The sequence below is a fragment of the Cavia porcellus genome, unplaced genomic scaffold (genome assembly GCF_034190915.1).
Source record: "Cavia porcellus strain 051 isolate PalLab524CR breed Dunkin Hartley unplaced genomic scaffold, mCavPor4.1 scaffold_8, whole genome shotgun sequence".
NCBI lineage: Eukaryota > Metazoa > Chordata > Mammalia > Rodentia > Caviidae > Cavia > Cavia porcellus.
In genome coordinates, this window is record NW_026947491.1 from 68,863,471 (window position 1) to 68,884,940 (window position 21,470).

Consider the following 21,470-nt stretch of genomic DNA (forward strand, 5'->3'; position numbering starts at 1 on the left):
TCAAGCCAAGATTTTATTTAAAATGTAAAAGAAATGGTTCTTGAAAATGCTGGTGAATAAAAGGCTATAATGCTCTCTTCTACAAGTTAGCCAGCCTATCCAAGTACAGGGTAATATACAGTACTGAATGCTGGTAGAACTTCACAGTAGTTTAGTGTTACAAGACTATCTGTGTCTAGGTTATGAAGAGATTCTTAGTGTGTGATGCTTAGTTTTCAGCTGCACCTTTACTGAGCATGGACAAGGGCTCCTGCTCCCTGGCCATAGCCAAATCCCTTGGGCCCAAAGTTCTTTGCATAACAACCTACAAAAGAAAAAGGAGAAGTAGTACAAGTCAATTAAGTTTTGCTAGTAAGACAGACCCCATAAATTAAAAACAAAACAGGATATGCCAGAGTTCAACTTAAGATACAAAAAAATGGGGGCTGGAGATTTAGCTTAGCGGCATGAGCGCCTGCCTTGCAAGCAGGCAGTACTGAGTTTGATTCCTGGTACCGATAAAAAAGAAAAAGATTAAAAAAAAAAAGATACAAAAAAAATGCCTTGTGATAAATAGCTTCAGACTGAAGGTAAATGCAAATGTTCAGTCCTTACTGTTCAGCTCATGGTCTTACTGAGTCACAAGCATGAAAGTAGGCCAGCTTAGTTACATATTTGGTATTACCCGCATATATTCATATATTTTGCTTATAACATGAAGTTGAAAGAAGATTACCTGTGTTTTTTCTTTGTGGGATAAGTTTTAAATGAACAGAAAAAGACTGTGGTTCTGTCATTTTTAGCATCTCTGGCTGTTGTATATTCGAGACACAGTCTCCTGTTTTCCAAGTACAATTTTTTGTTTTGTTTTGTACAGATGGCACTTCATTGAATAGTGGCCAGTAAGAGATACACATAGCGAGAACATATTAATATTACCTTTACAATAGATTTCACCTTCTTTCTCAGTCAGAGTTGTTGATTCAAGGCTTTTCCCACACTTGGCACATCGGAAACAGTTTTTGTGCCAGGGCTAGAAGAGAAATGTATTACCACATTTTGAGAGGACTGTTTCCTGGATTATAATTTACAAGTGGCAAAAGTGGTTTAGGATGATCAACCCTACAGCAAGCTCCTGACTGCTATGTTTCTGTTCAGCAAGAAGACTGCCACTAGCTGTCCTTCCCATCTGCATCCCTGGCCACCCAAGGGCTGACTTTACACTTCATTCACAGGCAACCTGGACTAGAGCTGAAACACAAGGGCTATTTCCCTAAGAACAGTTACCAGACCTTGGCTGAACAGCCAGTCTGCTTCTTTAAGGTATGCTACACTGGGCACTGCAGGTGATGTGATAACTTTTTCAAATCCACACTGCATATAGTGTGGTGATCCTGGTAATACTGAATAACTTGCATATAGTGTGGTGATCCTGGTAATACTGAATAACTTGCATATTCCAGGTTTTTAAAGACTAGCCTTTTTAAGTAACCTTTAGGGGCAATCTCCATGAAAAATTTCTTAGAAAAACCAGAGATTTATGAAATAACAGCATCATTTCATAAAATGGATAATTCTCATGAAAATTTGGTTTAAAAAGTTTAATTCAAAGCGAAAGATAAAGCTGTTGAGTAGAATGGTGAGAGGGATAGAAAGCAGAACGGAGTCATTCACTATTACTCAAAATAGTACTTTACCTTTCCTGCTCCAATTATCTTCTCAGCAGCATATACAGAATCCCCACATCTGGAACATTTCTCAGCACCTCCAAATTTCTGAGCAAATTTAGAAGGGTTTGGATTTGTTGTAGGCCTGTGAGGTTGAACACTTGAGGAAAAGGAAAGAATAAATGAAGCAAGATTTCCCAAAAGGCCATTATAAGGAACAACAAAATTTGGAGTTAACTGCTACCCTGTCTCCAAACCAGTACAGGACAAAAAGAAATTAATCTCAGGTGCTAGCCAGAGTGACTTTTTTCCCCCCTAGAGTTATTTAACCTTGATGGACTCATGATTGCTACAAAAAGATGGCCAAACCCTCAAAGTGAGTATTTATGAGTCTAAACAATTCATGTCATCTCCAGTGCTAGCCTCTCAATTATGCAATTACATTTTTACATCAGCTTTATATTAATACCACTGGAATCATATATAGCTTTTTACTTAATAAACTTTAAAAAAAAGTGTTAAACCAGGGGTTTAGCTCAGTGGCGTAAGTGCCAGCTTGGTTGTGAGTTCAGTCCCCGGCACCAAAAAAATTAGTGTTAAGCAATCTTGAAAATAGGTCTATACAAGTTAATTATGTCTAATGATTCTGTACTGTCCTAGTCAGGGGTAAAGTGTAAATAAACTAGTTTGTTCATGGAAAAATAGGAATTTCCCTTTTTCTCCAGGTAGAATTTATTTTTGTTACTATTTACAGGTTTACCAAGGTAAGCCATACTGGAGCATGGATTCTTTTCCATTCAATAACTAGGTATACTGGGGGCTGGGGATTTAGCTCAGCGGCATAAGCGCCTGCCTTATAAGCACGTGGTCGCGAGTTCAATCCCTGATACCAACAACAACAAAAAAACTAGGTATACTTAACATGTACAGAACATTCATTGAGCTTTTTAGAACCTTAGAGGTTAAGCAGGTAAGCCATAATGACAACACTGAACAAGTAGCTAAGTGCCAGTATGTGTCTTCATCTCCACTATACCCATTTTTTTTATATTAACAGTATTCTGTATATCCACCACAGTTGTTTAATACAGCACTCTTAGACTTGTGTGGCCACTGTGAATATTTTAAGCAACAAAAGCTAATTCAAAGTATTAATTCACAATATAGGCTTCTTCAGTTGTCTCTAGGTGTATTTTAAAAATATCTTCACAACCTGATATGCTTATTTTTAAAACTGTTCTTTAAAAGATTGTTAACAGTGATCTCCAGCACTTTCAGTTATGAATCCAAAGAATTTCTAAATCTGCCAATATCAACAAGAACTTCTAGTAGATTACCTATCAGAGATCTCTTAACAGCTGCATACAGAGTGGGTAATAACTGATACCTTATATTATAGATAAAGAAATGGGGACTCAAATGTTAAATTATTGCTGAATTAGGAAATTGTGAGCCAGAACTGAAAATGCAGGTCTGCTGTTAGGGAAATATTCTTCCAACTCAGTGCTTCCTGAGGAGATCCTTGTAAAGATGTTGAATCTCTGTGAATGTTACAATTGCAGCATGCCATAGGGTGCTCACTAGAATCATTAAGGCTTCTTGGAAAAGGAAGTCATCCTACACCTGGTCCTGGAGGGTGTCAGAACGTGACCAGAGTAAAGAGGAACAGGCAAGGTTGCAGATGGGTACAGGCCAGCACAGAGGGTTGGTCAGTTCTTGGAGAAGGCAGAGAAGTAGGAGTTATAGGAAGCTCTGCAGGTTTTTGTGACTTTGAATTATGGTCACAACCACTGACTTAAAACTTTTGGGGTCAGGGATTAATTTAGCTTTAGTTGAAAAGATGGTGTACAGGTATATGTGTTTCAAAGGGTTTGAAATGCAACCTTTGGAAACAATGGATTGCAAGTTGGAAAAGAACAGAAAAGTACAATGAATTTTAACAAAGGAAGGCTGGGCTCCCATGAGTGACAATATGTGGCAGTGAGAGACAGCTTTTGTACAACTGGAGTAAGACACCATGGCCTAGAAACTGAGTGTGCAAGGAATTGTGAAAGAAGACAGGAGAGCCTTAAGGTAGCACACACTACAGCAGAAGAGCCCAGAGTTTGGAACCAAACATTGATTCAAATCTTGGCTCCTCTGTGACCTGCCCTTTAGTACCCTCACGTGTAAAATAGGGACAGGGCAGCTATACCCCAGAGGTACACTGTGTGGACTATACAGAATGAAGATAGCTGCTCAGTAAAGTTATTTCACCCAAGCCAGAATGCAGTGTTAGAGAGCTCTACAAGTAAATGTGACTTCAGGAAAGTTACTTACTTGTTAGGGGTGATGGTGTGGCTGGGGATTGAATCATTGAACCCACAGCTTCCCCACTGAGCTGCATTCCTAGCCCTTTATTTTTTCTGTTTTGAGATGAACTCATTAAGCCCAGGATGGGTTCAAGCTTGTGAGCCTTCTATCTCAGCTACCACCTCGGCTTCAATTTTTTCTGCAGTATAACAGGAAATACTACCTGGCGATCTGCTGTGGTGATTAAATGAGTTAACATGTTAACACTGCAGAGTCTGGCATGATTTACTGCACTATCCAAGGAAAACCTCCTGCTCCTTTTTATTGGAATACTGTAACAGTTTTGGCTTCAATATAAAATGGATATATAAAATGATTAGTTCAAATGATAGTAGGAGTTAAGAGGAAATTCCAAGTGAAGAGATTATTTAGCCTAAATATGAAATACTAAGTGAACTTTAATAAATTTGGTATCATGACTTTGATACTCAAGTCTGCCACATTTGTCTTAAAGGAATCAAAACAAGAAATAATTTCAATTTTAAATTAGAGGAAAGTAATTTCTTGTTAAGACTCGAGGAATTTCTATTAACAACTTAGTTGCATATAAAAAATGCCTGATGAGTTAGATATCATAGTTCCCTTATCATTTAATTTAGAGATGTGGTATCTGGTCTCTAAAGTGCTATAAATAGAAGTAAACACTTGCTCTGGAGAATATGATGACTCTAATACTTTTTTTTGAGTCAAGGTCTCGCTGTGTAGTTCAGGCTGGTCTTGCACTCAACTGTGGAGCCCATACCAGCCTCAAACGTGACAGTTCTGCCTCAGCCTTTCGAGTGCTGGGATTATAGGTCTTTGATACTTTCCAAGATGCTATAAAACCAGAACTAGAACAGTAAGGACTTTAGGTCTAAAACTATCATTTATCTTTTTTATTTTTTTCTTAATTTAAGCTAAAAATCTGGAAACACCTAGGTTCCTGTCTATCAAGCACATAAACTGCTGGGATTCATATCTGAAGGTAACAAACGTTCTCCCCTCACCTCTCTGGCTTGATGCCCAGCCGCTCGCCACGGTCCATGTTGAGTGTGCCAGCACCCTGGCCGTAACCATAGCCTTTTGGCCCATACTTTTTTCCATAGCAGGATTTGCAGTAGATCTCTTCATCATGAATTGCCACTGTTGTGCTGTCTAAATTTTTCCGGCAAACCACTGAGGGGAAAATGTTAGGTTTTATAAATTCCAACAATACACTTTGCTTAAAGCAGCAGAGTCTACAAATGGTAAAAGTGCAAGCTATCTCATTCATAGTTTAGCTTATGGTTTGCCAAAACTTATGAGAGCATCTAGATCAGCTACATTTGGAAATTTTTTAAGCCTTTACTCCATGATACCATGATAGTTACTTAAGAAATGTGTAAGGCCCCTGTGGTGAATGTTACCACTATGTATACCTAAATTAGAACCAAAAAAATAAAGATGGCTTTTAAAAAAGTATCAGAATTTTAACACCCAAAATGTCTACTTTTCCAAATAGTCTACCTCTATGGCAGGAAGGTGAGGAGTTTCTGAGATGGCTATTAATTACATGAACAAAAAACAATGTCCTACACCCAAACCCTTGTCTCAACATTCAACTCTCAGTCCTTTCAACCTTTTCATACCAAATACTACTACATCACAACCTGACAAAGAATGAAAGGATAGTGTTTTGGTGGTGGAGTGCCTCTGTAGACCATCTTCACTCAAAAAGCACCCTCTGGGATAAAAAAAAAAAAAAAAAAAGTGGTTTTTTTGGTTTGTTTGTTTTTTTACCGGTACCAGGGATCAAACTCACAACCATGCGCTTGCAAGGCAGGCGCTTATGCCACTGAGCTAAATCCCCAGCCCTGATAAAAAAAAAAGTTTTAAGTCTAGCCTTCTAGCTTTCATCACTAGCAGGATGGGAGAGAACATTATTTTTTTCATCCTCCCCACCAGCCTCTCCAGCAGTGATAAGTATGTCTGAAAATCATCAAGTGGTTTCAAGTTGGCATTTGTTTTCCTTTGTCTTAAGGAAGAGTACATTCCTCCTTGATGGATTTCTTGCCACAAGAAATTTCCGTGTATCCCACTTCATAAAACTGCCAAATATTATCATGTTTTATCCAGATGTTATTTCACTTTCTAAAACTTCAATTAAACTTGAGAAAAAAGTAAATTGTGAAAGAACTCATTGGTAGCACAACCGTGCAGCTGGAAATCAAAGAGAAGTTTAGTTAAAAAGGGAATTTTACCCCATATTTAAAAGAAGAATAGAAGGAAGACAAAAGGAAGAAGGAAAGATGACTAGCCAGTTGCTAAAAATATAAACTACTGTTTTTATTATTTTAGAATAAAATAACAACTACTCTGGAACCTAATCATTGAGCTCCAAATACTGAAACATCTGCTAAACACCTACTACTCTTAACAGTATGAATATAGATAAATGTAAAAATTTTTGAAGCGCATTTGTTAACCAAGGCAAGTTCAGTTGTATGAAGTTTTAGCCTGTTATCATCCCTCCTTTCCTCAGGGCTCATCCCTAATTTTCTACAGTAAATTCTTAAAGCTCTGTAAACTACACTAAATTATTTCCTTAAAAGATTTTAGTCAGCAGAGACAATTTGAAAGGAGTAAAAATGATGACTATGAACTTGATGTTCAGTAAACATTAACTTAATTGCAGTGTAGACATCATGGTTTAACTTGAATGAAGCTGAACCATTTCTAAGTATTTGAATTTTTGTTTCCATATTTTCTTGGCTGTAACCATACTGAAAAGCAGGTTTTAAAATGTTTTAAAGTCACTAACTTCTAAAAGAATAGTTAAACCAAATCTTATGAGAAATAGTAGCTATCATAGTATATATAGCAAATATTTATATGTATTACTTTTCATAAATGCAACTTTCTGTCATCAGTTTCTAGTTAATATGTGAAGCAGTTATAGTATAAAGAGGTTCAGACACCTTGAATGCTGGCTCCTACCAAAGAATTTTTTGTGAAGATTATGTAAGCAAGTTTATTTTTTAATATATTGCTTTTTATAATAACTTACACCTCTCAATACTATAGATAAGGTAAATATCTTCTATGGGGAGGTTCTTTATAGCTAATGGATCTTTCATTGAAAAAAATTATATCATTTAAATCAGAAGATAATTAATGAACTTTGGCACTTTATTTTATTTTGGTACCACTTTGCACTTATCAGGCAAGTGCTTGAGCCTCTGAGCTAAATCCTCAGCCCTCACTGTTTTAAAACTGAAGAATTAGTTGCTAATAGAGGAGGCTTGTGAAGGGAGCTTTTCTTCTGTTCTGTGTATTTTCTTACTGGGTATTTACTGGCATTAGAGCAGGTAGGCATGTGTTGTTTTTATGTCCTGCTTCCTTTTGGCAGCAGAAATCTAGCAGCAATAGTAATTCCCGATGTGCATGTAAGCATATCCTATGCTGCTTTCTTTTAAACTTAGACTATCAATAATCAGAAGTAACTCCAGGTATTTATCACCACGGAAACAATTCGAACTAACACAGAAATTCTTGGTATCTGATGTTCAATTATGAGAATGATGTAAATTAGAAGGTTAAAAAAAAGAGGAGGCCCATTTGAAACAGAAAACTGGGTGGAGAAAGGACAGTTCATTTAAAAAAAAAAAAAAACTATGCCAGGTGCCAGGCTTCAATATATGACAATAAGCTCTCAGTGAAGCAAGAGAGAGGTAATGGAAAAGCCAGATAGAAGCAAAATGTCTAGGGCCATAGTCCTGTCCTTGCCGCTAGCCTGATCACTTACAATGTCTCAGACAGGTAAAAACACTTGTACTTATGCAATCTTTGGTAGCAAAACTCCAATTTGTTTTCCTTAAAAAGGCAAACTTGAAGCATTTCACACATGGCAGATACTTACTGCACAGAAAGCAGCAGCGGTGGAAGCTCCTCCCATCGCACTGCACCTCCTCAGCGTGGTACACAGTCCTGGCGCAGGCCCCGCACTTGTTTCCACCTCCCCAGACCGGCATTCTGCAGAAACAAAGCGTTCCTCAGTCAGAATGGCCCCCGTGCTCCTCTGTAGCGTTATAAACTCAGGAGACAGCTGCAGATCTTGTTTCTTTATGAACCACTCAAACCACATCTTTTGAAGCCCTGCATTCCTGCAAAATAACACCATCTCTTCTCCCAAATTATAGCTCTTTCATTAGGAAGCTCTGGTTTATCATGCAAAGGATTTTTTCCCCCTACAAGACAAAGGAGTTGCTTTCAATGGAACATTACAGGTCGCCAGGCATAAAACAAACTATGCCACTAGAATCCACAGGAGATAAGGTTGTGTGGGGAATGGAAAGGCAAACCCTGCCCCCTCCTTTACACCCCACACTGTAATGAATTTTTTTTTAACTCAGCTTAATATCTTGCTCCTGGGTGAAAGTCGCTACTACATGCTTAGTTCATAGTAACAACACTGAATTCTTAACATTTAACATCTACAAGCTCTAACACTTTCTAGGGAAGAAAGTGCTGCCTTGCAAGAACAAGTTTTGTATTTGTCTGCTAAAATTATGCTAGTTTAAAGCAGACGTAGTTCTATGTGACTAGAGTAACTACATGCAAGAGTCCTGTGGTAACCACAACAAACAGCCATCCAAATGACTTCGACAACTTTCTACGCTTCACTACTCCCACAGTCCACTTGTCTAGCCAACAAGTGTCTTTCCCCACCAAAAGGACCGTGAGGCCGTAAGGCCTTCCCAGCAACATGAATTGTCTGTAAGAGTATGTCGGAACAACCTTGGAACAACATGGCCTAATACAATGGTTGAGCAGAACGTTTAAATCCTAAACTAGCTTAATATTCTGAACATTTTCTAATCTCCCTTCTCAACAAAACTGCTGGGCAGACATTTAAACAACTGCTTCTAAATGGCCTGCATCCTCAGCTGCCTTTAGCAATACAATCACCTTACTAAGATGTGTTATATCTGCCCTTCACTGCTGCTACCTAAAAACACTGTAAAATAATCCCTCTTTTTTTTTTCCCTGATCATCCTCTTGAAATGTCCTTTCTGTAAGCAGTATTCACAGCCCCTGCCTGTTAAATTCCTTTGGATGAACTATCTGCCTAAGAAATAGCTGGAAAAGAAAAGTGAGACTTTCCCACTAAGGACTATAAAAGAAGAAAAAAGGAAGGCTTCTAAGTGGAAAGGATTGAAGAAATCTTAACATAAGAAGAGTGAATTCCCATCCTATCCCATTAAGATGGTCTGGAATCCAACAATTTCCTGAACACTGAAGCTTTCCAAAAGAAAAATTAGTAAAATTAATCGCTGTGTTGGGCATGTTGCCCTTCCTCTGGTAATACTTTCCCAGATAACCGTCTCCTTAGTTCAGGTGGTTTAGACGTATTTATTAAAATATAGCATCCTCGTGCTGGTTCACCATGCTTGTTATCAAACCAACATTCAGGTGAACATTTAGAAATTTGCTATGGCTGGACTATAATTTATCTGCATGAAAACACACATAAAAATCTTAATTCCTAAGTGTAGCAATGTTGGTAACTGCGGCCTCATACAAGATTTCTGACTTAGGAAGGCTCCACCTCATGAAAGGATTAAGGTAGTTCATTCAAGAGTGGGTCATAATAGAGGGTTGTTATATATAATCCAGGACCCTTTAGCCTTTCTTCTTGGTCACTGGTGCTTACTTGTCTATTTTTCCACCATGCATGGAGCAGCTAACGGCTGCTCATCAGAAGCTAGGCACACGCTGGTGCTCAATCTTGGACTTCCCAGCCTCCAGAATTGTTAGCCAATACAAAATGTTTTTCTTTATAAATTATCGTAGTCACAGATATTGTGTTATAGTGAAAGAAAATGTCCCAAGACAAAATTTTTAATAATTTTATGCCACAATTAAAGGCATGATCAGTGGACTCACCTTATTGAATATAGCATCAGTGAGTCAGTCTGTACTTAGAAATTTTTTTTAAAAAATTCTGTTTTGCAAAACCTGGTCCTAGTATATGAGAACTAGCCACCAAATATGGAAGGGGAACAAAAGACTGAACAAGTGGACAGGTCCAGGACTGCATAAAATGTAATACAGGAATTATGGACCGAAGCATGTATTGGATGACAGCAAAAAAAAAAAAAAAAGGATCCCTATGACCGAGGAGGCAGGTTAGTTATAAGGTCGATAAAAGTGGGCTATGGACCAGAATGTTTCTTAAAAACTATTAGCATGTCCAGTGCCAAGAAACAGTCCAGACATCAATGGCCAGCTCAGCTGATTATGACTTTTTCCCCCAATAGGAATTTAGATGATTGCAAAATGGAATTTATAATCAATATGGCCACTGTTACATCAAGCTAGATTCCTACATATTCTTTCACCACAAATAATATAAAAAGCACTGCTTTAGATGGTATTCATTTTACTCCCATTTTAGTCTGTTTTCTGTTGTTATAACAGCATAGAGACAGTACTTTATAAATAACAAAAATTTCTCATTTCTGGAGGCTGAGAGGTTCAAGATCAAGACACCAGCAGATCTGCATCCAATAAGACCCCAGTCTTTGATTCTAAGATGGTGTCTTGAATGCTGCATCCTTCAAAAAGAAGGAACATTGTCCTCATGCGGCAGAAGAGCAGAGAACAAAACTCACTCCCACAAGCCCATTTTGTAGTGCCAGAAATCCATTCATTTCTCAGTTTCTTCTGTTGGCCTCTCAACACTGCTGCATTAGTTTTAAATTTCAACATGAGTTCTGGAGGAGACAAAAACATTCAAATCAAAGCAACTCTGGCTTCAGGAATGGACGTAGGACTCACTCATGGTCAGTCAGTTCACTGCATCTCCCCTTCTTGCCACGTTGTTGCTTTAGGAAGGGACACATAACCCACTCCAACTCAATAAGGTTAAACTCAGAGCTCTAACGTAGAACTGTGTTAATATAGAAGTGGAGGAACTGGCAGCAGTCTACCTACTATAGAGCAGAGGAAAACAATGACACTTCAAGAGATGCTTAGATCCTTTAAAGCCCCTTTCAGCTGTGCTTCATCTTATTCTGCCCTCCTCAGTTATGGGAGCCAATAAATTCCCCTTTTAAGCCACTTGGAATTAGAGCTCCTGTTCCTTGAAACAAACAACATTAACACACAAGCCCACACACGCAGGGAAAGCTGACTAAAACGGCTAGCTACCACTAAACTGCTGTGAAGATAACCACCTAGGATCAATATTGTGCAACAACAGGGCCCATTTGCAAGCTTTCCTTTTATAGATACATAAATCTTTTATTCTCATTCCTAGAGTCAATGCTTCATTGCTTAAACCTAGAATGAACCTTGAATCTGACTTTGATACCTAAGACATAAAGCTTTGGCTCCCACAGCCTGTGCTGGCTTGAGTTAGAAGAGCAATCAGTGATACTGACTTTGTGCCTCACCCCGATATTACTTGTGTTTTGGAATTCTCATGGATACAACAGAGGTTCCTTCATAAATCCTAAGGCAAGTAAAGGCTGAGTCCAGGTTTGTGGAAAATGGCACTACAATCACTTATATTGGGGCCCAGCATGAACTGGCTCTAAAATACTTTGCTGTTATTAAGACATTTCTGTCAAGACATTTCTTATTGTATTGGAAAGTCAACTATTGGCAAGTTAGTGCCATATGCAGGCTGCTGTAGGGAGAACCAGATGCCACCCCTTTCCTGGGAGTTGGCGCCATTTATAGACTGAAGGGGAGCCAAGCCCTCTCTGCCAGTCAGTGCAGCTGGGGGGACAATCAGACACCAGCCCCTTCTGGCATGCAGGCTGGGAGACAAGAAGAGCAAGGTTCCCCTCAACTCCGTAAGTGACTGGCTGATCCAGAGAAACACAGGCTGCAATGATGACTACTGAAGTAAAATACAACTTACTGCTTGTAGTGTTTAGTGTTTCACCGACTTTGCAGACCTAAAGCCAGTGGTCTGGTCATCTATTCAGAGGATAACAACAGGCAGTGTAGCATCTCCTTCTGGGGGTGGCAGCCATTGTTGATTCCCTATAATCTTGAATTCCTGTATCATTTTCATTGTTTTGTTTGGTTGGGTTTTATTCTGTTTTGTCTTGATTTATTTTGTCTGATGGCATGGGCAGCTATTTTGAAGATGGCAAGAGGCACTGTGGTGACCATTGTTGATTTCCTGTTGTCTTGTTTTGAGGTCCTGTGTCTTGCACTGTTTTGTTTTGACTGGCTTTGTTCTGTTTTGTTTTACTTGGTTTTATTCTCTTTAAAGTAAAAGTTACCCAAAAAAGTCAACTATTTAGTATCAACATAGTACCTCATTTTCACACATATTTACTTTGGAGCAATCACTAATACGGAGTCAGATTTCTATGAAGGCCAAGGTTAGACTAAGTTGTCCCTAAGCAACATCTGAAAATACGTTTTTAAAAAAACCTAATTACTTTATGTTATTTTCTTTCTTGCCAATGAACAGCAGCATGGATTGTTTAAAAAAAATGGCAATACTGTATTTTCCTTTTTTAAATGTAAATCAAGGTTACTTTAAATTCACTGTTGAGAGTCTGGTCTAATTTCTACTATATATGCTATACAAGCCTCTTTCTTTCTTTCTTTCTTAAACTGAAAGCCAGTTCAATTTATGAATATAGCTACAAAGCCATTTCTATCAAAGGTCCACCAAGTTGCCCATCAAGGGTCAAGTCATTTCTGTATTCGCCCTACTACCTCCTCCCACATTCTTTGGCTTATATCAAACCATTTTAAATTCCATCCAGTTTAAGGGTGCGCCTAAGAGTTTCTGCATAACATCTCCTGTGATACAGGCAAATAATGTGATACCACATATCCTTAGAAAGTTTTAGTTGGATTAATCCTTTCTTTTTCATGATGGAGAATGGGTAGATGTGATTTGGTGTTTATATTATTTTCTATTTTGAATGGTTCAAATATTTCATAATGGAAGGAAGGAAGATGCGTAGGTAAGTTGATTGGTTTAAACAGATTTTTTTTTATTTTAAAGAGGGTTTAGACAGATTTAAAACAGTTGTGCAAACTTGGGCTTAGTGTTTTTTTCTTTTTTTTTTTTAGAGTCTCACTATGTAAGGAAGCTGGGCTTAAACTCACTATTTGCCCAGGCTCAACTCAAACTCACAGGGATCCTCCTGCTTCTGCCCTCCCAAGTACTGGGGTTTTAGGCATACAACTCCACACCTGGCTACTTTTCTCATCTTGTGGTCCCTTGCTACCATATAGACACAGTGTTGATAAAATTGGTACTCTATTAGGAAAATTCACAGAACCCCCAAAACCAAAAGCCACAAAATAAAGCCACAGCTGATTGGTCACTAATAAAAATGTACTATAAGTAAAACAGCTCCACTTACAGTGATGGCTAAGAAATGAAGTCAAATTTATACTTTTAGGCTGAAACCTTATGGATTTTTCCTGAATTTGGCAGAAAGATACATGATGATCTCCTTTTGCTGTCTTGGCATTGTTATGTATACTAAGAAAAAAAGTGCAAGGCTTCATTTTTCTTACAAGCCTTTGGCCACTCTACTCCACAACAGCTGGCATTAATCACAGCAGACTGGATCTGAACTGAGTGATCTGGGCTGCATGCCTTTTCCAAATCTTGTGCATTAATTTACAGAATGGTAGAGCAGAAATGAAATCCCACTTTACACATGTATCACAAAATAGGCCAAACAGGCTATTCTCTGTTTTTTTAGTTTTATTATTTGGCCTTCAGTGTCTGACAGAGTTCCAGCACAGAATTTAGCCACTGTGATAGACTGATTAAAAGCTTGGTTTTCATGTGAACACCTACGAGCCATTCTTTTGCATTTCTCCCCAGCCTTGGGCACCACCCAAAATTCCCAAGACTTACACTTCAGGGAAATTAATGCAGTCTAAATGTGATTCACTTTGTGGTCAAGTTACTATATTCTCTAGACAACCAACTGAGAGCTACGAAGTGACTACACAGATTATTGTCACACCACCAGTGCCGCATTTACTGTCTTCACTCACTCCGAATGATTCGCCTAACGCCATGCATTTCAAGTCTACATGTCACCACTTCTGGTTTAAGTCATCTGATTTGCAAATTTGGAATAAATGTGTTCATGTACCTAGATTTTAAACGCTTCCAGAGACATTTTATTACTACATATAAGGCTTTTTTTAATCACTAGGACCTGGTTATAGTCCAGTTTCTCAAATGGGAAGAGGTTATAAACTCATCGCATCTTGTACCACATCCAGAAAAGAGACATTTGTTAAATTATGAGCATCAGCACCACTGTCCTCAATTACAATGATTTTTCTTAACGAGGGCAGAGTTTGAGAGTTGTAGTTAATTAGAAATTAAGCTTTACTTGGTGCCTCATTTTTCTTGGTTGATCTACTTCACTAGTAAACTCCACTGAACCATGCATGAGCTCTTCAAGTCTTGGTGATCCATCTTCCACTTGGCTTCACCTTTTGCTCCACATCTTCTACCCAGCCTCAGCATGAATTAAGAACATGGGTTTTACATTTCCCTCACATGTAAAATGAGGTCTTTTATACAGTTACAAGAATTTAGTATGATAATGATTGCATAGTAGATGCTCAAAAAATATTTTTCATAAGTATTCAGTAACGTCCAACTTTTGTTATCAATATTCATTTCCCCCCTCTCATCTCCTATAACTTATTTTCTCATTATGCTGCTAATTCTTCCCCATCAAGGCAACTCCTTCCTTCATCCAACTAATTCCTGAATTCATATCTCAGTCATTTTCTAGGTTAGGGACAGCTTATAAACACTGTATGATGCCTTGCTATTTATGAAGCTCTCATAATTTTATAAGACACACTGGAGGCTGAGGAAATAGGTCAGCATATGCATGGCTCTGGGTTTGATCCCCAACACCACAAAGAAAAAAAAAGTATTACAAGTCATATACTGAATTAGGATAAAAGGGTTACAAGGAAGAGTACTTGTTTCTCAGGGTATTCTACTTTGGTGGGGAAATTATGTAAACAATGGTGTTATGGATTAAAAACTGGTGGGCAACTTAATGCCAGCTGGACTACATTAGCATGGTGCTGAGCATAGATGTTCCACCTGAGGAAAGTTGCCAGCATAGAGAGATGCGGAGAAGAAGTCATGCATTGAGATGTGTTGAGGTGTAGAGTCATTGTGAGTTCTCCTATGTCTTGCTGTTTGAGCCATTAGGTTCTCCTGGAGAAAGCTCCCATCTTCACACCGAGCATTGCTTCCTAGCTCTGGAGGGGAAGATGTGTGCCGCTTGGTCTCCAGGATGAACTCATTACACCAGCTTCCTGGCATGTACTCAACTGTGCTTGTTGGGAGGAGGAGCTCGTGGCCTCCATGTCACTGAGGATGGCTGTGGTGCTTTTCAGGACAGCCCTGGTCTTTGCTGTGAGTGTGACTTCTCGGCTCCAGCGCAGAACCCTCAACCTACCAGCACAGCTCCTTCACCCTGCTGGCATAGACTTCCTGGCTTCCACTGCTGACCTTTGGGCCTTCCCAGCACAGATCCATAAAACAGACTGGCATGAGTTCTTCTTGTGGGCTCTAGACCTCCAGTTGGATTCATGGGAGGCACTGTCATGAGCTCTGAGTCTTCATCTGCGCTCATGTGGGACATTGCTGTGGGATTCAGGCCCTTGGCTAAATATTCTGTCTTTAGTGTTGTAGACAGATTTCCCTCATTTTCTTGTGTTAATTCTGGGTAACCATCATAAAAATAATATATACTCCATTTCCTGATTCTAATTGTTCTCTGCACAACCCCAAACTACAGCAAATGGTAATACAACGTAATTAACTCTACAGAGTCATGCAGAAAGGGCTTCAGAATTCTTCATGGCTTTAATTTTACAGGAATTGCAAATGTATTATTTTACAGATCCACTGACAGTAGATTCCTAGAACTATGTTGAGAAAGTGATTTCAGTCCAGTTTCTACTTTAAAGATTAATTACTGTGATGAACACAGGGTCTGCCATGGAAATTGCAGTACACATATTACCTCTTAGACATTTCTGGTATAACAGAATGAATGTGGAACATACCATTAGGCAGGCTCATGTCTGAAATCCAGTTATCAGCTCTGTAATCCTGGCCAAGGTCTTTAATCTCTGAGCATCAACTTTCCTTTCCATTTGTAAATGAATGAGAACTGTCTCATGGGTGTTTATAAGGATTTCATGAGCTAGCATTTATAAAGTACCTGGGAAAATGCCAGGCCTCCAAAAGTGTTGGCTTCCTTTTTCCTTCAACAGGACTGACTACTGGAAATAATGTGACCATCCAGTTCAATCTACTTCAAAGGTCCCTCATCTCCAAAGCAGGCTGATGTTTTGACTAAAAGCACAAGCTGTTGCCCAAATTCTCATATCTGATGCTCTGCAAAGAAGACCGATTAAATCAGTGAGAATTACCAATCCTGAGCTGACAAATTATGTGTACAAGAATGCATTCTCTTTCATTCAGGATTCATCCCTCCAACCAAGCAGTTAGAAGTGGATTCTTTGTGGAAATTCCACACCCAAACTGCTACTTCCCACCAGAAAAGTCTCTGCCAGTCCTCTCTCCTAAGTCCAACCTCTTTTCTACCTAGTAAACTTTCCTGTGTCCACCTCAGCTTCACCATTCTAATTCTGTACCATGTTACCATTTATGTTTTTAACTTGGAGCACAGCAAAACCCTTGACACTGATTTGGACCACTAACTAGCAAATCACATCTAGTAATTAAAATGCAACTATGATATAAACTTGGTAATCCTTACCTCCAGCATCTGCCATAGCAATCCACAATCTGTGCAAACTGTAAGATATTTAATTATTCAAACACTATCATTTGCATGGTTTCCACAGGGAGTGAAACCTAGATTTAAATGCCTAGATTGTTGTTTTGGGTTTTTTTGTTTGTTTTTTGCCAAATGGTCACAGATTGGTTCCATGATCTGCTGGTTTTCTTAATTTAAAAATGGAAATAATGAGGCAGAAGTAGGAGGATCATTGTGAGTACGAGACCAGCCTGGGCTACAAAGTGAGTTCAAGGCCAGCCTGAACTGTATAATGAGACCCTGTCTCAAAAAGACAAAGACAAAAAAGGAAATAATGCTTGCTTGTACTGTAAGGCAATTCTGAGATAAACAATACATGCAAAACACTTAAGACACTACATAAATAATGATAATTAGTTCTATATACTTCCATAAAGTTTACTATATCCTTCATTTATGTTAAACAGTTTGCTCATTAATGTAATCATAATGACTAAGGTACAGATTCTCATTATTCTTGTTTTATGAGTAAGGGAGCCTAAGGCATAAATATATTAAGTGAGTCATAACTGTGAATCCAAAATAAAATAACCAGTTCAACTTAAAAATGAACCAGTTCAACTCAAAATTATTTGACTGATGTTTTGCTAAAAATAAACTGGTGGTAGCAACACAAATAGAGTAGTACTGACCTCTATGGCTATGAAACAGTTTCTTTCAAGTCAGGTATGTTCTATACAGTTGTGTGCTGGGCACTGATTCAGTTCTCTCTTCATTCTTTTTTGTAAGCCACCCTAAACTCTGCTCTCCATAGTGAACTGCAAAGTATCCTGGTATCACACGTCTATCCGTTACTTACTTGTCAAAGACAATCAGCACTGTTGGCTCAATGAGATCATAAACAAAACTGCAAGAACTTGGTATCTCCTACAAATGATTCATCATATACTTCCATCAGTTCATCTTCTATGATTACAACAATAAAATTGTTACCAATCTGAAACTGCCTCACTGCTCTAGAACTGAGGTGGAAAAACACTCTACTAAATCAGGTCTACATATTCCCTTAAATTTTGGGGATAAATGAACTTCCTTCTTCTTTTGCACTTGAAACACTTTAAAGAAGGAGGTCCAAAGACTTCACAGAACTGTCCAGAGGTCTGTGACACAAGAGAAGCCATTAAACGTCCCACCTACAGAGAGGTAATCAAGGCCCCAGGGGAGTGGTGGTGCCTGCCAAAGAGAACCCAAGAGGTGGCTGCAAATGTCAGCCCAGGCAAAGGCATGGTGCTTTGAAGGAATCATTGAAGAGCTGCAAAAGGAGGAAAGCTGCCTCATGGCAGGGCCTAGGAGATGCAGTTAAGTCTGAGTCAGCTGTGTCCTGAAGAGACTTTCACTGATGGCCATTTCCCCCGTATATTCAGAAAAGTTTAGAATGCAGTCTAATCACATGGGAGTTCCTCCCAGGCTGCAGTTCATTTTGTATTGCAAGCATATACATTTCTGCAACGTATGTACTATTACACCAAATGTACAAGACAAAGCAACTAAGCTAGAGTAAATTAACTTGTTTGAGGACCACAGTCAAAGCAACGGGTGCTGGATTTGGGATGTTGATTAGGACCTGATAGATTTTAGTTCCACCCTTCCTGCTGCATCAGCCCTCTTTCCCCTCAGGAGAAATTTCACATTTTTAATGTAGAAGGAAAATCAGATGCCCAGATCACCAAAGCTAGTGACATGGTTGTTTCTGGACCCTAGTTTGAAAGCTCTTTATTTATTGCTGCTCTCCTCTCTTCAAATCAACATCCTTAATGTTTGAGGATAAAATACAATTTCCCTTCAAACCAGGTGATTCTGCAGTTTCATCAGAACAGGCCTCCAATCAGTACTGCCTCCAGCCAGTACCTGGCATATACCAGGTCAGAATGTACTGAGTACACTAGGAAGAATCTGTTAAAAATAACATAAAATTTAACAACTAGCTATTGCTTCATTTCAATCTTTAATCCCCTCACTTCGTTTCTTCCTTCTCCGATTAACCAGTAGTGGTTCTGGACCACCTATGTTCAAATCACCTAAGCAGATACAGTTTCAAAGACTAGTAGGATACAGATTCTGCCTCTGGTACCATGACTTCAACTAGAATGTAGAGGAAAACGAACCCTGAGAATCCGAGACGAAAACTTCAATGACAATCAATATGAGAACGATGGAAACCGCAACCACTTCATAAAAATCGTTTATACTTTGGTATGCAGCTTTCAAATTGTGTTAAATCCTTCATTTTAAAACCTATCACCAACTCTTCCTGAACACAAGGAAAGGATAACCAACTTTGTGGATGTCCCATTTGAATTCTTTGTTTTTTATAAGTATAATTTAATTGGAAAAGACCATTTTCACTTCCCAATCAAAAACTTACCACAAATAAAAGACGTCCTGCATTGAAAGGCACTTATACACTAAAAATGTGCTTCATTTACAGACTGCAAATAAAACAAGCTAAACTTTTGGGTTACCCTTTTAAACATCATTCACAAACGTTCTGGCTTCCAAGGGGAAAGGAGAACCTCTGGTTTACAGCGCACCACCCCCAGGGCTGCCTACGTGGAGTTTTGAATCCAGCTCTGACCCCAGAACGTGACTTCTAGAACCTGTTGCAGAATTTCACAACCAAGTATCCATGCATCTCTGTCTATACTTTGAATGGCAGAAAGTTCCGGAAAAAGCCAAAGAGATCACCTGACATTTATTTCACCGCTATTCCTTCCACGTTTAAGGTTCAGCGCTTGCTGGGCAGAGACTACCAAACAATAGGAATGCCAGGAGCTCAGTCAGCAACTGGTAAAGGGTTCCGGGCTCGGGTTTAGGAGCCTCCTCCCTTCCCTGCATCCAGGCACCGGCCCGGGGGAAGGTCGGCCGGGCGCGCACACCGCGAGCCGGACCCTTGGCCCCCGCAGACAGAGCCGGCCCAGGAGGTGGGCGCCCACGGCCGCGGAAGGAGGATTAGCAGCAACGCGAAACTCCGCACCCCGCCTCCGCCCCAGCCAAGCTGCGATGGAGAAATTAAAGATCAGGCGGGATTACAGAACTGCCCCTCAGGCTGGAGCCGAGGGCAGGGCCTGGGGGCCACTGGGGAGGGGCGAGCAGAGCAGGTGTGCTTGGGGGCGAGGGAGTAAACTGGGCTCAGCGACAGAGTAGGACGGATGGCCGCACAAACCGGGGCCAGGCTGGAGCTGTCAGACACAACCGGCGCGGCCAGGGTGGCCTGAGGCCCCCAGACGCCCTGGGAACCCCTGGCCCCGACGGCTGCGGCGCGAAGCCGCCCGCGCGCGTACTCACTCGAGTCGGAGGCGGAGCACAACGGGAGGAGCAGGAGAGCGCGACCACTGGCGGGGAGCGCGGAGAGCCGGGAGCCGCGCCGCCCGCGCCGGCGCCTTTTAAAGACCCCCGCGTGGGCGTGGCCTGTCTCCGCCCCGCCCCGCCGCGCCCCGACGCTTCCCGGACAGCTCCGAGGGTCCGGGCGTCTGGCCGCAGGGCTGCTCGGGCGGCAGGCTCCGGGCTGAGGACCAGCAGACAAAAGGCAGGAATCCCGCCTCTTCCTGCCGCTTCCCGCCTGCCCGGCGGCGCCCCACGTCCCGGGGTCGCTCCCGCCGGCTCTCCCCCCACGCCGCCCCGCGGGCCCCGCAGCCCCTAGGAGCCCTAGGCCTGGGGAGGAGGGCCCGGTGCCCGGGGAGGCCGGGCGCGGATCTCCCACCCGGGGCGCCGCTCTCCGTCCTCGCCGCGAGCAGCCCTAAGCCCCGGGGCTGTCGCAGTAACAACAAAACGCCTAGGGGGATTTCCGCCATCCTGGCCCTCCCTTTATCTTTGGAAGTAAAAGCTCTGTGATTGACTTCCCCTAGTGCCCAGATACACTGGTCCCATTTCCAGCCTCTGGGAATCCACTACTTTCCTGCTGTTAGAGAACCAACTTTCTCATGTAGACTAAATAAATGACGTTAGGAAAACGCCTCCTCCCTGAAATGTTTTGCTTTTTCCCGCCGCGCATTGCTGAGGGGAAAGAAACCCAAAGTGCTCAAGAGCCCTGGTTTCAAGTTGTTGATGTCAGAAAAGCCCCGGGATGACTATTCTGATGACAAAGTGTGGGGACCTAAAACCTAGACTGGCAATGATTCATTGTTTTAAATAAACGGAAAAACAATTCCTGTTCTGTTTGACATTCTAGGCCTTCTGGTGACCGGCCTCACTGTCATCCGTAATGATCTCTGAGAACTGATAGCGTAGGAGCTGGAAACCCAAAAAAGGCTGTGACCAAAATGACTCCTGCGGCAAATGCAGGCAGGCAGTCGAGTCTGGTCCAGAGCTGCTGGACTCCACCACTACTGACTGGACTGGACAATTGTTTGTTTTGAGGGGGCTGTCCTGTGCAATGTAGCACGGCTCTACCCACTGGATGCCAAAATAGCGCCCTTCTTCCCACTTTGTGACAGTTGAAAAGGTCTGCGGACATTGCCAAGCGCACCCTAAGGGTAAAGGTAGGACACGGTGGTTGGGAATCACCGCTGTGGTATGCATCTCCATGACAAAGTGCGGAACGGCCTTATTATTGTTTTATTTTATAGATGGATCACGATCCAGGATAAAGTCTTTATAATAGCAGCCTTATTCTCTGTCCACCAAGCTT

The 21,470-nt window shown here is 40.8% G+C and overlaps 1 protein-coding gene across 1 annotated transcript; it reads right to left on the reverse strand.

The window, feature by feature from the left end:
- Positions 1-20,266, reverse strand: Csrp2 (cysteine and glycine rich protein 2). The gene is made up of 6 exons (XM_003475954.5): positions 20,129-20,266; positions 7,876-7,988; positions 4,985-5,153; positions 1,677-1,806; positions 919-1,012; positions 1-304 (listed from the first exon to the last, which is right to left on the reverse strand). The coding sequence occupies exons 2-6, from the start codon at positions 7,985-7,987 to the stop codon at positions 228-230; spliced, it is 582 nt and encodes a 193-aa protein (XP_003476002.1). The 5' UTR covers position 7,988; positions 20,129-20,266; the 3' UTR covers positions 1-227.
- Positions 20,267-21,470: the final 1,204 nt, after the last annotated feature.